The sequence below is a fragment of the Ranitomeya imitator genome, chromosome 4, assembly GCF_032444005.1.
Source record: "Ranitomeya imitator isolate aRanImi1 chromosome 4, aRanImi1.pri, whole genome shotgun sequence".
NCBI lineage: Eukaryota > Metazoa > Chordata > Amphibia > Anura > Dendrobatidae > Ranitomeya > Ranitomeya imitator.
Window position 1 is genome coordinate 689,967,730 of NC_091285.1, and position 14,017 is coordinate 689,981,746.

General features: G+C 45.8%; 1 protein-coding gene across 1 annotated transcript in view; it reads left to right on the top strand.

Annotated features, from left to right (window-relative positions):
• Positions 1–5,384, top strand: part of LOC138674359 (zona pellucida sperm-binding protein 3-like) — a 101,338-nt gene extending 95,954 nt beyond the window's left edge. Inside the window, exons 2-8 of the mRNA XM_069762212.1 lie at positions 3,310–3,425; positions 3,514–3,617; positions 3,689–3,866; positions 3,937–4,057; positions 4,201–4,292; positions 4,697–4,824; positions 5,133–5,384. Coding sequence (XP_069618313.1) covers positions 3,310–3,425; positions 3,514–3,617; positions 3,689–3,866; positions 3,937–4,057; positions 4,201–4,292; positions 4,697–4,824; positions 5,133–5,377 — 984 coding nt within the window. The 3' untranslated portion in view covers positions 5,378–5,384. The remainder of the gene's footprint in view (positions 1–3,309; positions 3,426–3,513; positions 3,618–3,688; positions 3,867–3,936; positions 4,058–4,200; positions 4,293–4,696; positions 4,825–5,132) is intronic.
• Positions 5,385–14,017: the final 8,633 nt, after the last annotated feature.

Consider the following 14,017-nt stretch of genomic DNA (forward strand, 5'->3'; position numbering starts at 1 on the left):
TATATGAAGCAGTTGTTTTGTAATGACAGCAGAAAAATAAAAAATTGAATATTTTCCATTGGAAAACAAAGCTCATGCGATATTGCGCGTCATGAACGTATGATTTATTTTATTCCGTGTGTTCCCATTTAATAGATATGTTTTGGTGCACATTTAACATTTTTTAAATAAATTTTAGTACAGAAAAGTTTTGATTTTGTGCTTAAAAACGCAACTATTTTTTTATATGCAATTTTTTTTTAGCTACCCCTCCCCTGCTCTATAGAAGCCTGTGGCGAACAAAATGCACCAAAAACACAGAAAAAAAATATGCAGAAGTGATGATGTGTTTCTATTATACTTTTCTTTTGATTATTCCACTCCTTATTTTGGCTTACAAATACTGAGGTAAAAAACCCAACAAATACTCAACGTGTCAACCTTGCCTTAGTCTTTTTGCAGAGTTTTTGGAATGGAAACTGAGCGGAAATTCCAAGGCCCCAATTCACACAGGATCCCTAACACATGTGACTGCAAATTAGTTTTTTTTTGGGAGGCATTTGGCTGATTTCACACGGAGTGTTTTGAAGGAGGAATTTGAAACGATTTGCTCCAAAATTCACATCAATAAACAATCTTCCTAGTCATTTCAATGAAAAATCCACTTTGCTGTTCATTTGGCGAGTTTTTTTATTGATAATATTTTAGACTCCTCATTAGGCTACGTTCCCAAAATGAGTTTAGGTGAGTTTTTGATGTTGAACATTTTCTGCCCCATTATGTAAAATTGGTTACTTGCATTTTTTGGAAAATACGCTGGGTCAAAAACTCACCCAAAACTCATCGTGGGCAGGTATCCGTAAGGCAAATCCACTTTACGTTTGACACTGTTGAGCTTAAAAGCTGCAAAAAAAAATTTCAAAAACCTCTTCTAAACTTTTTCAAGAAAAAAAAACCTTTTGTAAGAAAAAATGAGAAGAAATAATGAAGCAGCAGTTCCTGAACTGATTTTTCCAATACACAGTTGAGAAAAATATTGCGACTTTTGTTTCATCGTTTACCTCGGAAGCCACATACTGCCGGCAGTGGAGCCGCAAGAACGTCAGCAAAGCTGCCCGAAAACCCGTCTCAGGAAAATGACCGCTGGTATTCTGGAGCATCTTCATCTGGTAAAATTCATAGGCTTCGTTCACATTTCCGTCGGTACGGGCCGTCACGAAGCGTCGGCGCGACGTACCGACAGAAGTGTGCTTTCACATTTCCGTCAGACTGCAGGGTGAGGAAAGAACGTGAGAGCGATATTTCCTGCTGGGCATGCGCAGTCTGAAACACTGGATGCGACGTACAGAAAAATGTTCCCTTGAACGTTTTTCTGTGACGATGGGCCGCCAAAACCCGACGCAACCAGTGCACAACGGACGCAACGTGTGGCCATACGTCGCGATCCGTCGGTCAATGAGAAAAAAAAGCATCCTGCGGGAAAATTTGCAGGATACGTTTTTTCCCAAAACAACACATTGTGACGGATTCCCAAAAACGGAAATGTGAAAGTAGCCATAGTCTTAGGCTACTTTCACACTAGCATCAGTACGGGCCCGTCGCAGTGCGTCGGGCCGACTTACCGACACATGCTGTGAAATTAAATCACAACGGGGGCAGCGGATGCAGTTTTTCAACGCATCCGCTGCCCCATTGTAAGGTCTGGGGAGGAGGGGGCGGAGTTCCGGCCACGCACGCGCGGTCAGAAGAAGTGAAACCAACGGACTAAAAAACGTTGCATGGAACGTTTTTTTGTCCCGACGGACTGCAAAAACATGACGCATCCGTCACACGTGTGGCAATGTGTCGTTAATGAAAGTCAACGGAGAAAAAAATGCATCCTGCAGGCAACTTTGCAGGATGCGTTTTTTCTCCAAAACGACGCATTGCGACGGAGGCCAAACGACGCTAGTGTAAAAGTAGCCTTACTGATGCCATGTACCCAAACTTGGAGTCTCAGCTCATTTCCTGCCCCAAAACTAGAAGAAAAAAATCTTAGTGTGCACAGACCCTGGGCATATGTGAACAAAATTGCATGTGATACCTGAACAAGAGCCCTGAGCATGGAGGCAGTCAGGAGTGGTCAGCTGAGTGTAATGAGGCGTCAGGTGGAGCGATGGTGGTGTGATGAGGAGGGTATAAAGCTCTGCTCCCTCCACCCTTTCATTGTGTGTCTTGTGCTGCAGTCAGGATGGAGCAGAGGACCTGGTTGAGGTGGCTGATAGTGGTTCTCCTATGTGGACCAGTTCTTAGCAAGTCTTTGGTTAGACACCGGCGTCAGTCAGATGCTTGGTGGAGGAATTATCAGCCTGGATATGGATCTTCTAGAGGACTTGGACAGCCTATATCTGGAGTGGGCTCTTCTAGAGGACACCTTAGGTTTCAGCCTGTGTCCGGATGGGATTCTAGATATTATGGCCAACCTTCATCCCGACAGCTTTCACAACCCCCAACCTCACCTATCAATGTGCAGTGTGGTGAGGACAGGATGGTGGTGTCAGTGAATAGAGACTTCTATGGTAATGGTAACCTACTGAAGCCCTCAGACTTGAGTCTAGGATCTTGTAGCCCTGGATCCCAGGTTTTAGACCCCATGGTGGTATTTGATAATGATGTTCAGGCCTGTGGGAGCAACTTGCAGGTAAGCACATAATTTAACCAATTTTTCACCATCTGTCAAGAGTTGCATCATCAGTTGATGGCTTCTGGCCCTGGATATGTAGGCAATAGTACTTAATTCTTATGTTAATGAAAGATCCCAGAAACCCTTTGAAAGTGGCTTTGGCTGTTTCTAGAGTGGATTCTGTCAAACTGTTTTTGGTTTTTCCTATATCTTCACAACTGTTGGTAGGGTTTGCAAGTGCATCAATAGTATCCTTTACTTAAAGGGACACTGTCACCTGAATTTGGAGGGAACAATCTTTAGCCATGGAGGCGGGGTTTTTGGGTGTTTGATTCACCCTTTCCTTACCTGCTGGCTGCAATATTGGATTGAAGTTCACTCTCTGTCCTCCGTAGTACATGCCTGCACAAGGCAATCTTGCACAGCGCAGGCATGTACTATGGAGGACAGAGAATGAACTTCAATCCAATATTGCAGCCAGCGGGTAAGGAAAGGGTGAATCAAAAACCCCAAAACCCCGCCTCTATGGCTGAAGATTGTTCCCTCCAAATTCAGGTGACAGTGTCCCTTTAAATAAGATGCAATGTCACTGTTGAACTCTACATTGGGGTCTAAAAGTGTGAACTTGAGCCAATGACTTGACTTTCTGGGTCTGTCCTCATTCATAGGTGAGTCCAGAATTCCTAATCTATAGGAACGTGTTGAACTACAATCCAGTTTCCCCCAGCTCTGTCATAGTGCGATCCAACCCTGCTGCCGTTCCCATCGTGTGTTTTTACCCAAGGTGAGTTTCACTTCTGACTCGACTTCATTTGCCTTGTGCTAGACACTCCTGTTGTAGCTTTAATTCTTTGGTTTTGACTTTTCCATAGACATGGCAATGTAAGCAGCAAGGCAGTAATGCCAACATGGGCTCCATTTACTACCACAGTCTCTACAGAAGAAAGATTGGTCTTCTCTATGTACCTGATGACTGGTAAGCTTAATAGCAGATGTGGTTGGCTCAGTCATATCTGACTTATCCTAATGTATATTGGTGTCTTACAGATGACTGGAGTGAACGTAGGCCTTCTTCTGTTTTCCAACTTGGGGACATCTTCAGTATAGAGGCCTCGGTGGAAACTGAGAATCACATGGACTTGATCCTGTTTGTTGACTACTGTGTGGCCACCATTACCTCGGATATTACTGCTGACCCTCGTTATGATATCATATCCTCTAATGGGTGAGCTATATATATTGGCTTGGGCTTTGGCTCCAGGCTTTATAATTCTACTAAATCTACTGATGTTCAGGTGCCTTTTGGATGGGACACAAGAGGACTCCTCATCAGCCTTCATATCTCCAAGGTCTCAACCAAATAGGATCCAGTTCATGGTTGATGCCTTCAGGTTCATAGAAACTCCTGCATCTACGGTGAGGAATAACTCTTTGACAATAATATTCTGATGTTCAATGGATTAGTCATACACTGGACTGATGGTCGTAGACTAGTCTCATCATGTGCTACCTTACTGTAGTCTACTAGTTGACTTTACTATCAACTATCATTTTTCTAGGTCTACATCACATGTTCTCTAAGAGCCACAAAAGTTGATCAGACTCCTGATCCAATGAACAAGGCCTGCTCTTACAACAAGGTTTCTAGAAGGTCAGAAGGCTTCCTTGGGATGAATTGTAACCAGTGACTTTATTCCACGCTGTGGTGATTTTTAAAATCCTTTAGTAGTTTGGATGGTAGTAGCCTTACAATTGATGGCATGGCTAGGGGTACTGCTTGAACTTGCATGTTGGCTATTATTCAAAGGTTTACGTTTTATTTATTTCCCCTTCCTTTGATCATGCCAAATAACACCAGTTGGTCCATTCTTGGTAGCTTATCATTGTTGGTGTTCGTCAGTGCTGTCGTGACTTTACCTGAAGCTTCCGAAAAGCTAAAAACTAGTCTCTAACCCATATCTAAAGATGATTTGTGACCTAATTGTCCTTTGAAATGGTTGGAATCATAATATTATACCACAGTCACTCAATTCTCCACTTCTGTTTCTTCCTTAGCTGGTCTGCACTTGAAGGCTCTAATAACATCTGCCGTTGCTGTGAGTCCAGGGACTGTGGTGCCCTTCCCGGCCAGACAAGAAGATGGGGCTCAGTCCAAGGAGGGTCAAGGGGGAAGAGAGAAATAGGTGAGTGATTAAGAAACTGAGGCGTGTACATTAGGTCTAATCTATGGAGACCCTTAGTGATATTATGACCATATGGTATATTCTGTGGACATGCAATAAATATCTGTTTTATTTAGAGGTAGGATGCCCACCTAGAGAACACTGATTATGAGTGACCCAATATCAAACTACTGTAGCTTGTAGAATTGTGAGCTAGCTAGGGACAAGGCTAAATTGTCAGGGGGTCTCTTCTCTTGCTATCTAATATCATACAGATGCTACACTGACTGTAACATTGGGATAATCCTCTTAAACCTTTTTTTGGACAGGTCCTCATCCAGAGGAGCATTCTATGGCTACACTTGGCCCTATATTGGTCATTGGAGCTGAACATTCCCACCAGTCATCCATTACAGAACACCTCCAGGCTTTAGAAGTCCCAGAAGAGTCACAATCCTTCGAGCTATGGATTTTGGTGGCAATCGGTTCTGTCAGTCTGGTGGTTATAGTTGTTGCTCTTGTCTTTACTGGTAGATGTGTTGTGAAGAGACTGTCACCCCGAGAAGCTCTGTGAAATAAAGACTGTAACAATTCAGGTCTCATGGTTTGAGTACTTTACTCCTATTCTAGATAATAATTTATCACTTACAAAAATGATGTAAGGGAACAGTCATGGTGGTTTTGACAGAACCTTTTATTCTTGTGCAGGGAAAAAAAAAACAAATGTCAGCCAAACTGCCGATCTAGTGGTACATGAGTGGATACTGGTTGGTAAGCTTAAATGGCCTTCACAAGCCTCATGGTGGGACAGTACAGGAATCTAAATCTGAGCACCCCACCTTGTGGCCAGAGGAGATGTCTTGGCTCCCTGCCAAATAGGAGTGATGAGTCTACCAAAAACCAGAGCTGACTTATGGCTTCTTCCAATCTGAAAGCAATGGCAGGGCCAACTTCATTAAAAATGAGCCTGGCTGCTTGTGTTGTGCAGACTTGTGCCTCCACCCAACCCTAAACTGTGAGGGCCTATAGCATGCATTCTGTGGACAAATTATGGCAAATGCTATATATAGCGGCCTGTTAACACTAGAAGTCCCAGAGAGGGGTCATTTAACATTTCTGCCTTTTGGATCTTGAAATTTCTGGGACTTCTAGTGTTAAGTCCCAGGAGATTTGTCCACTGCTATTCTGGTTTCTGGTGCTTTCTCAGGTCCCCTGCAATCAGACATCACCTGCTCCACTCCCATGATTTTAGTAGCTGAATCAATGTCTTGGGGTTGTGGTCGGATGCCTGCTTCTTGTACTACTCCATTCTCAGCTGTCCAGTTCCTTCCTGTGGTCCACCATGGCTAACTCCCATCACAGGTATTGGTAGGGGTTCAGATGGGGACAAAACATGAGTGGGAGGCCATGCAATGGTAGATGCCAGTCCTGCAGAACATACAAAAGATTACTGTACAGTTATAGATGGGGTCATTCTTTGTGATGGAGTGTGGTGTTAGGTTTTCTTTCCATCTGGTCCAGACCAATAAACTTCTCCAGCCAGGACTTGTCTGCAGAGATTACAGCAAAGGCATCTGACTTCTCTCATTTCCAGCCTCATCACCATCTAATCCCATTACTGCCCCAATACTGAGCCTCTGCTGCCGTATGCGTCCTTATTACTGCACCTGATACCCCAATACTGAGCCGCTGCTGCCGTATGTGTCCTTATTACTGCACCTGATATGCCAATACTGAGCCGCTGCTGCCGTATGTGTCCCTATTACTGCACCTGATACCCCAATACTGAGCCGCTGCTGCCGTGTGTCCCTATTACTGCCCCTGATACCCCCAATACTGAGCCGCTGCTGCCGTATGTGTCCCTATTACTGCACCTGCTGTGTGATACAATAACGGCTCTTACATTATTTATATAGCACCATTAATTCCATGGGGTAACATAGTAACATAGTTAGTAAGGCCGAAAAAAGACATTTGTCCATCCAGTTCAGCCTATATTCCATCATAATAAATCCCCAGATCTACGTCTTTCTACAGAACCTAATAATAGTATGATACAATATTGTTCTGCTCCAGGAAGACATCCAGGCCTCTCTTGAACCCCTCGACTGAGTTCGCCATCACCACCTCCTCAGGCAAGCAATTCCAGATTCTCACTGCCCTAACAGTAAAGAATCCTCTACTATGTTGGTGGAAAAACCTTCTCTCCTCCAGACGCAAAGAATGCCCCCTTGTGCCCGTCACCTTCCTTGGTATAAACAGATCCTCAGCTTTAGTAGTGCAAATGCTTTCTTTTTACTGTTAATTGCCTGTCTTACTACTTTGTTTAGCCACATTGGGTTTTTCCTATTTCTAGTCCTTTTATTCCCACAAGGTATAAACCGCTTACACTGCCTATTTAGGATGTTCTTAAACATTTCCCATTTATTATCTGTATTCTTATTTCTGAGGATATTGTCCCAGTCTACCAGATTAAGGGCATCTCTAAGCTGGTCAAACTTTGCCTTCCTAAAGTTCAGTGTTTTTGTGACTCCCTGACAAGTCCCCCTAGTGAAAGACAGGTGAAACTGTACAATATTGTGGTCGCTATTTCCTAGATGCCCGACCACCTGCAGATTTGTTATTCTGTCAGGTCTATTAGATAGTATTAGGTCTAAAAGTGCTGCTCCTCTGGTTGGATTCTGCACCAATTGTGAAAGATAATTTTTCTTGGTTATTAGCAGAAACCTGTTGCCTTTATGGGTTTCACAGGTTTCTGTTTCCCAGTTAATGTCCGGGTAGTTAAAGTCCCCCATAACCAGGACCTCATTATGGGTTGCAGCTTCATCTATCTGCTTTAGAAGTAGACTTTCCATGGTTTCTGTTATATTTGGGGGTTTGGGTAGTACATGGTAGTACATGAGAAAGGAGTTATAGATATCGTTTACAGCAAACAACTTTACAGTGACAGACTGGTACAGAGGGGAGAGGACCCTGTCCTTACGGACTTAAGGCCCCTTCACATTAAGCGACGCTGCAGCGATACCGTCAACGATCCGGATCGCTGCAGCGTCGCTGTTTGGCTGGAGAGCTGTCACACAGACCGCTCTCCAGCGACCAACGATCCCGAAGTCCCTGGGTAACCAGGGTAAACATCGGGTTACTAAGCGCAGGGCCGCGCTTAGTAACCCGATGTTTACCCTGGTTACCAGCGTAAAAGTAAAAAAAAACAAACACTACATACTTACCTACCGCTGTCTGTCCCCGGCGCTGTGCTCTGCACTCCTCCTGTACTGGCTGTGAGCACAGCGGCCGGAAAGCAGAGCGGTGACGTCACCGCTCTGCTTTCCGGCTGACCGACGCTCACAGCCAGTACAGGAGGAGTGCAGAGCACAGCGCCGGGGACATCCTAACACCAGTTGCAGAGTCTCCCTCCTGTGGTGTATGGTCCTGTCAGACCTGATGATGGAGCTCTTCCCATGCTACAGTTGTCTTCACTCTGTGCACCCCCAGATTGGCTCAGGGCAGGCACCCTGGCTCCTAGTGCCCACCTTACATGTCACTCACACTTCCTGGTCCTGCCTCACTGCCTGCAAACTTCATCAGTAAGCGGGGATGGAATTTATTGGGTTTACTAAATTCAGGTATGTCATTGTCACTGTGGGGTTAATGTGCGACCATGGGGGTATTGTGGGGGAGGGTGGGACAAGACACTGTGGGGTGAATGTGAGACCATGGGGGTATTGTGGGGGAGGGTGGGACAAGACACTGTGGGGTGAATGTGAGACCATGGGGGTATTGTGGGGGAGGGTGGGACAAGACACTGTGGGGTGAATGTGAGACCATGGGGGTATTGTGGGGGAGGGTGGGACAAGACACTGTGGGGTGAATGTGAGACCATGGGGGTATTGTGGGGGAGGGTGGGACAAGGCACTGTGGGGTGAATGGAGGTATGGGACGGCACTGTGGGGTGAATGAGACCATGGAGGTGGGGGAGAGGGCACTGTGGGGTGAATGTGAGACCATGGAAGTATTGTAGAGGCGGGGGAGAGGGCACTGTGGGGTGAATGTGAGACCATGGGGGTATTGTGGGGGAGGGTGGGACAAGGCACTGTGGGGTGAATGGAGGTATGGGACGGCACTGTGGGGTGAATGAGACCATGGAGGTGGGGGAGAGGGCACTGTGGGGTGAATGTGAGACCATGGAAGTATTGTAGAGGCGGGGGAGAGGGCACTGTGGGGTGAATGTGAGACCATGGGGGTATTGTGGGGGAGGGTGGGACAAGGCACTGTGGGGTGAATGGAGGTATGGGACGGCACTGTGGGGTGAATGAGACCATGGAGGTGGGGGAGAGGGCACTGTGGGGTGAATGTGAGACCATGGAAGTATTGTAGAGGCGGGGGAGAGGGCACTGTGGGGTGAATGTGAGACCATTGGGGTATTGTGGGGACTGAAGTAGAGGTGGGTGAGCTGGGACTGAGCCCTAGGGGGCTGATTATTATACTGTTTTGTTATGAGATTATATGCACTCTATTATATGTAATAGTTGCTGAAGATGGAGAGGTCGGGGGCTTTTTATACTTACCAGCTGGGTCTTTTCTGAGTATTAGCGTAACAAGCCAAAATACATTGACCAAGTGCTGCATCACATCGAAAGGGAACCTGTCAGCAGGATTGTGCACAGTAACCTACAGTGTCAGGTCGGCGCTGTTATACTGATTACAGTGATACCTGGTGATGAAATACGTCTTGTGGTTGTTGTGTAATCTTTATTTTCAGTTGTGAGTTAATGAAATGCTGGTGCTCCTGGGTGGTCTGTGGGGGTCTTCCTGTGGTATTCATAATGTAGACTGCTGACCGGTCACTGGTCCCTCACTGACCTGTCCCCTACTTTCCAAAATGAATATCTGTGCATACTGAAGAAAGAGACAAAAACCGCTTCTGCAGGCAGGTGCAAGCTGTGGCCCCTACTCTGCAGCATAATCGCATGTTTAGTGTCCAGTTAATAAGGATTCTTAATGTTACTGAGCAATTGTTGAAACAAAAAAAAATTGAAAATGGCGCCTGTGCAGCAGCAGCTATCGGTGTGTATAGAGATCTCATAGTTACTATTGTGCCGGCGGCACCATCTTGCTGGAGAAAAAAAAAAAATTCCTCCTCCAAGATGGTGCAACCCATCCAAACCCCCTGCAATCTTGCCTTGCGCAGGCGTGTACTATGGAGGACAGAGAATTAACTTCAATCCAATATTGCAGCCAGCGGGTAAGGAAAGGGTGAATCAAACACCCGAAAACCCCGTCCCTATGGCTGAAGATTGTTCCCTCCAAATTCAGGTGACAGAGTCCCTTTAAGAATACTTATAAACTGGACACTAACATGCGATTATGCTGCAGCGCAGGGGCCACGGCCTGCACTTTCCTGCAGAAGCATTTGTTTTTTTTTTCCTCCAGTATGTACTGGTATTCATTATATAAACTGTGAGGGATCAATGACCTGTTAGCAGTCTGCATTATGAATACCTATCAGAGCACCACATGAAGACCCCCACAGACCACCCAGGAGCACAAGCATATCATTAACTCAAAACTGAAAATAAAGATTACACAAGAACCACAAGACGGATTTCATCACCAGGTATCATTGTAATCAGTATGACTGCGCCGACCTGACACTGTGTGTAGGTTACTGTGCACAATCCTGCTGACAGGTTCCCTTTACTCCAGCATTTTTTTTTTCACCACTGGAGTGGTGCTTAAAATACAAGTCCCGTTACCCCGTCTGATACTCACCTTCTGGGGTTTCCATCTGTTTTCGCTGCCGCTCCTCACCATCTCCAGTAGTTTGTGGCCTGTCCACTGCTCCAGTGTTTAGGGACCTCTGCGCCGCTCCATGAATCAATGTAAGTCTATGGGAGCCTCGTTCTGGCTCTCAAAGACTTACATTCAGATCTTGTGGTGTAGCTTCTAACTTCTGGCCAGTCAGAAGCTGCGCTCACATGATGGAGCGGTGCCAAAAAATGGTGAATACGCTGGAGGATGAGTATATGACTGATGTAGGGGACATGCATTTAACCCCTTTCTGACATCAGACGTACTATCCCGTCGAGGTGGGGTGGGCCCCTCTGACCACCGACGGGATAGTACGTCATATGCGATCGGCAGTGCTCACGGGGGGAGCGCCGCCGATCGCGGCCGGGTGTCAGCTGCTGATCGCAGCTGACATCCGGCACTATGTGCCAGGAGCGGTCACGGACCGTCCCCGGCCCATTAACCCCCGGCACACCGTGATCAAAGATGATCGCGATGTGCCGGCGGTACAGGGAAGCTTCCCGCAGGGAGGGGGCTCCCTGCGGGCTTTTCTCTGAGCCCCCCGCAGCAACGCGATGTGATCGCGTTGCTGCGAGGGTCTTACCTCCCTCCCTGCTCCAGCCCCGGATCCAAGATGGCCGTGGATCCGGGTCCTGCAGGGAGGGAGGTGACTTCACAGAGCCTGCTCAGAGCAGGCACTGTGAAGCCTGCAGCGCTGCAAGTCAGATCAGTGATCTGACAGAGTGTTGTGCAAACTGTCAGATCACAGTAAAAGTGGAATAACACGCGATCAAAAAGACAGATATAAATAACCATGGTACCGCTGAAAGCGTCATCTTGTCCCGCAAAAAACGAGCTGCCATACAGCATCATCAGCAAAAAAATAAAAAAGTTATAGTCCTGAGAATAAAGCGATGCAAAAATAATTATTTTTTCTGTAAAATAGTTTTTATCGTATAAAAGCGCCAAAACATAAAAAAATTATATAAATGAGGTGTCGCTGTAATCGTGCTGACCCGAAGAATAAAACGGCTTTATCAATTTTACCAAACGCGGAACGGTATAAACGCCTCCCCCAAAAGAAATTCATGAATAGCTGGTTTTTGGTCATTCTGCCTCACAAAAATCGGAATAAAAGCGATCAAAAAATGTCACGTGCCCGAAAATGTTACCAATAAAAACGTCAACTCGTCCCGCAAAAAACAAGACCTCACATGACTCTGTGGACCAAAATATGGAAAAATTATAGCTCTCAAAATGTGGTAACGCAAAAAATATTTTTTGCAATAAAAAGCGTCTTTCAGTGTGTGACGGCTGCCAATCATAAAAATCCGCTAAAAAACCCGCTATAAAAGTAAATCAAACCCCCCTTCATCACCCCCTTAGTTAGGGAAAAATTAAAAAAATGTATTTATTTCCATTTTCCCATTAGGGTTAGGGTTAGGGTTAGGGTTAGGGCTAGGGTTAGGGCTAGGGTTAGGGTTAGGGATGGGGCTACAGTTAGGGTTAGGGCTAGGGTTAGGGTTTAGATTACATTTACAGTTGGGAATAGGGTTGGGATTAGGGTTAGGGGTGTGTCAGGGTTAGAGGTGTGGTTAGGGTTACCGTTGGAATTAGGGTTAGGGGTGTGTTTGGATTAGGGTTTCAGTTATAATTGGGGGGTTTCCACTGTTTAGGCACATCAGGGGCTCTCCAAACACGACATGGCGTCCGATCTCAATTCCAGCCAATTCTGCGTTAAAAAAGTAAAACAGTGCTCCTTCCCTTCCGAGCTCTCCCGTGTGCCCAAACAGGGGTTTACCCCAACATATGGGGTATTAGCGTACTCAGGACAAATAGGACAACAACTTTTGGGGTCCAATTTTTCCTGTTACCCTTGGGAAAATACAAAACTGGGGGCTAAAAAATAATTTTTGTGGGGAAAAAAATTTTGTTTTATTTTTATGGCTCTGCATTATAAACTTCTGTGAAGCCCTTGGTGGGTCAAAGCACTCACCACACATCTAGATAAGTTCCTTAGGGGGTCTACTTTCCAAAATGGTGTCACTTGTGGGGGGTTTCTACTGTTTAGGTACATTAGGGGCTCTGCAAACGCAATGTGACGCCTGCAGACCATTCCATCTAAGTCTGCATTCCAAATGGCACTCCTTCCCTTCCGAGCCCTCCCATGCGCCCAAACGGTGGTTCCCCCCACATATGGGGTATCAGCGTACTCAGGACAAATTGGACAACAAATTTTGGGGTCCAATTTCTCCTGTTACCCTCGGGAAAATACAAAACTGGGGGCTAAAAAATAATTTTTGTGGGAAAAAAAATTTTGTTTTATTTTTATGGCTCTGCATTATAAACTTCTGTGAAGCCCTTGGTGGGTCAAAGCACTCACCACACATCTAGATAAGTTCCTTAGGGGGTCTACTTTCCAAAATGGTGTCACTTGTGGGGGGTTTCTACTGTTTAGGTACATTAGGGGCTCTGCAAACGTAATGTGACACCTGCAGACCATTCCATCTAAGTCTGCATTCCAAATGGCGCTCCTTCCCTTCCGAGCCCTCCCATGCTCCCAAACAGTGGTCCCCCCCACTTATGGGGTATCAGCGCACTCAGGACAAATTGGGCAACACATTTTGGGGTCCAATTTCTCCTGTTACCCTTGGGAAAATACAAAACTGGGGGCTAAAAAAATAATTTTTGTGGGAAAAAAAGTTTGTTTTATTTTTACGGCTCTGCATTATAAACTTCTGTGAAGCCCTTGGTGGGTCAAAGTGCTCACCACACATCTAGATAAGTTCCTTAGGGGGTCTACTTTCCAAAATGGTGTCACTTGTGGGGGGTTTCAATGTTTAGGCACATCAGTGGCTCTCCAAACGCAACATGGCGTCCCATCTCAATTCCTGTCAATCTTGCATTGAAAAGTCAAACGGCGCTCCTTCCCTTCCGAGCTCTCCCATGCGCCCAAACAGTGGTTTACCCCCACATATGGGGTATCAGCGTACTCAGGACAAATTGTACAACAATTTTTGGGATCCAATTTCTTCTCTTACCCTTGGGAAAATAAAACATTGGGGGCGAAAAGATAATTTTTGTGAAAAAATATGATTTTTTATTTTTACGGTTCTGCATTATAAACTTCTGTGAAGCACTTGGTGAGTCAAAGTGCTCACCACACCTCTAGATAAGTTCCTTAGGGGGTCTACTTTCCAAAATGGTGTCACTTGTGGGGGGTTTCAATGTTTAGGCACATCAGTGGCTCTCCAAACGCAACATGGCGTCCCATCTCAATTCCTGTCAATTTTGCATTGAAAAGTCAAACAGCGCTCCTTCGCTTCCGAGCTCTGTCATGTGCCCAAACAGTGGTTTACCCCCACATATGGGGTATCTGTGTACTCAGGACAAATTGTACAACAACTTTTGGGGTCCATTTTCTCCT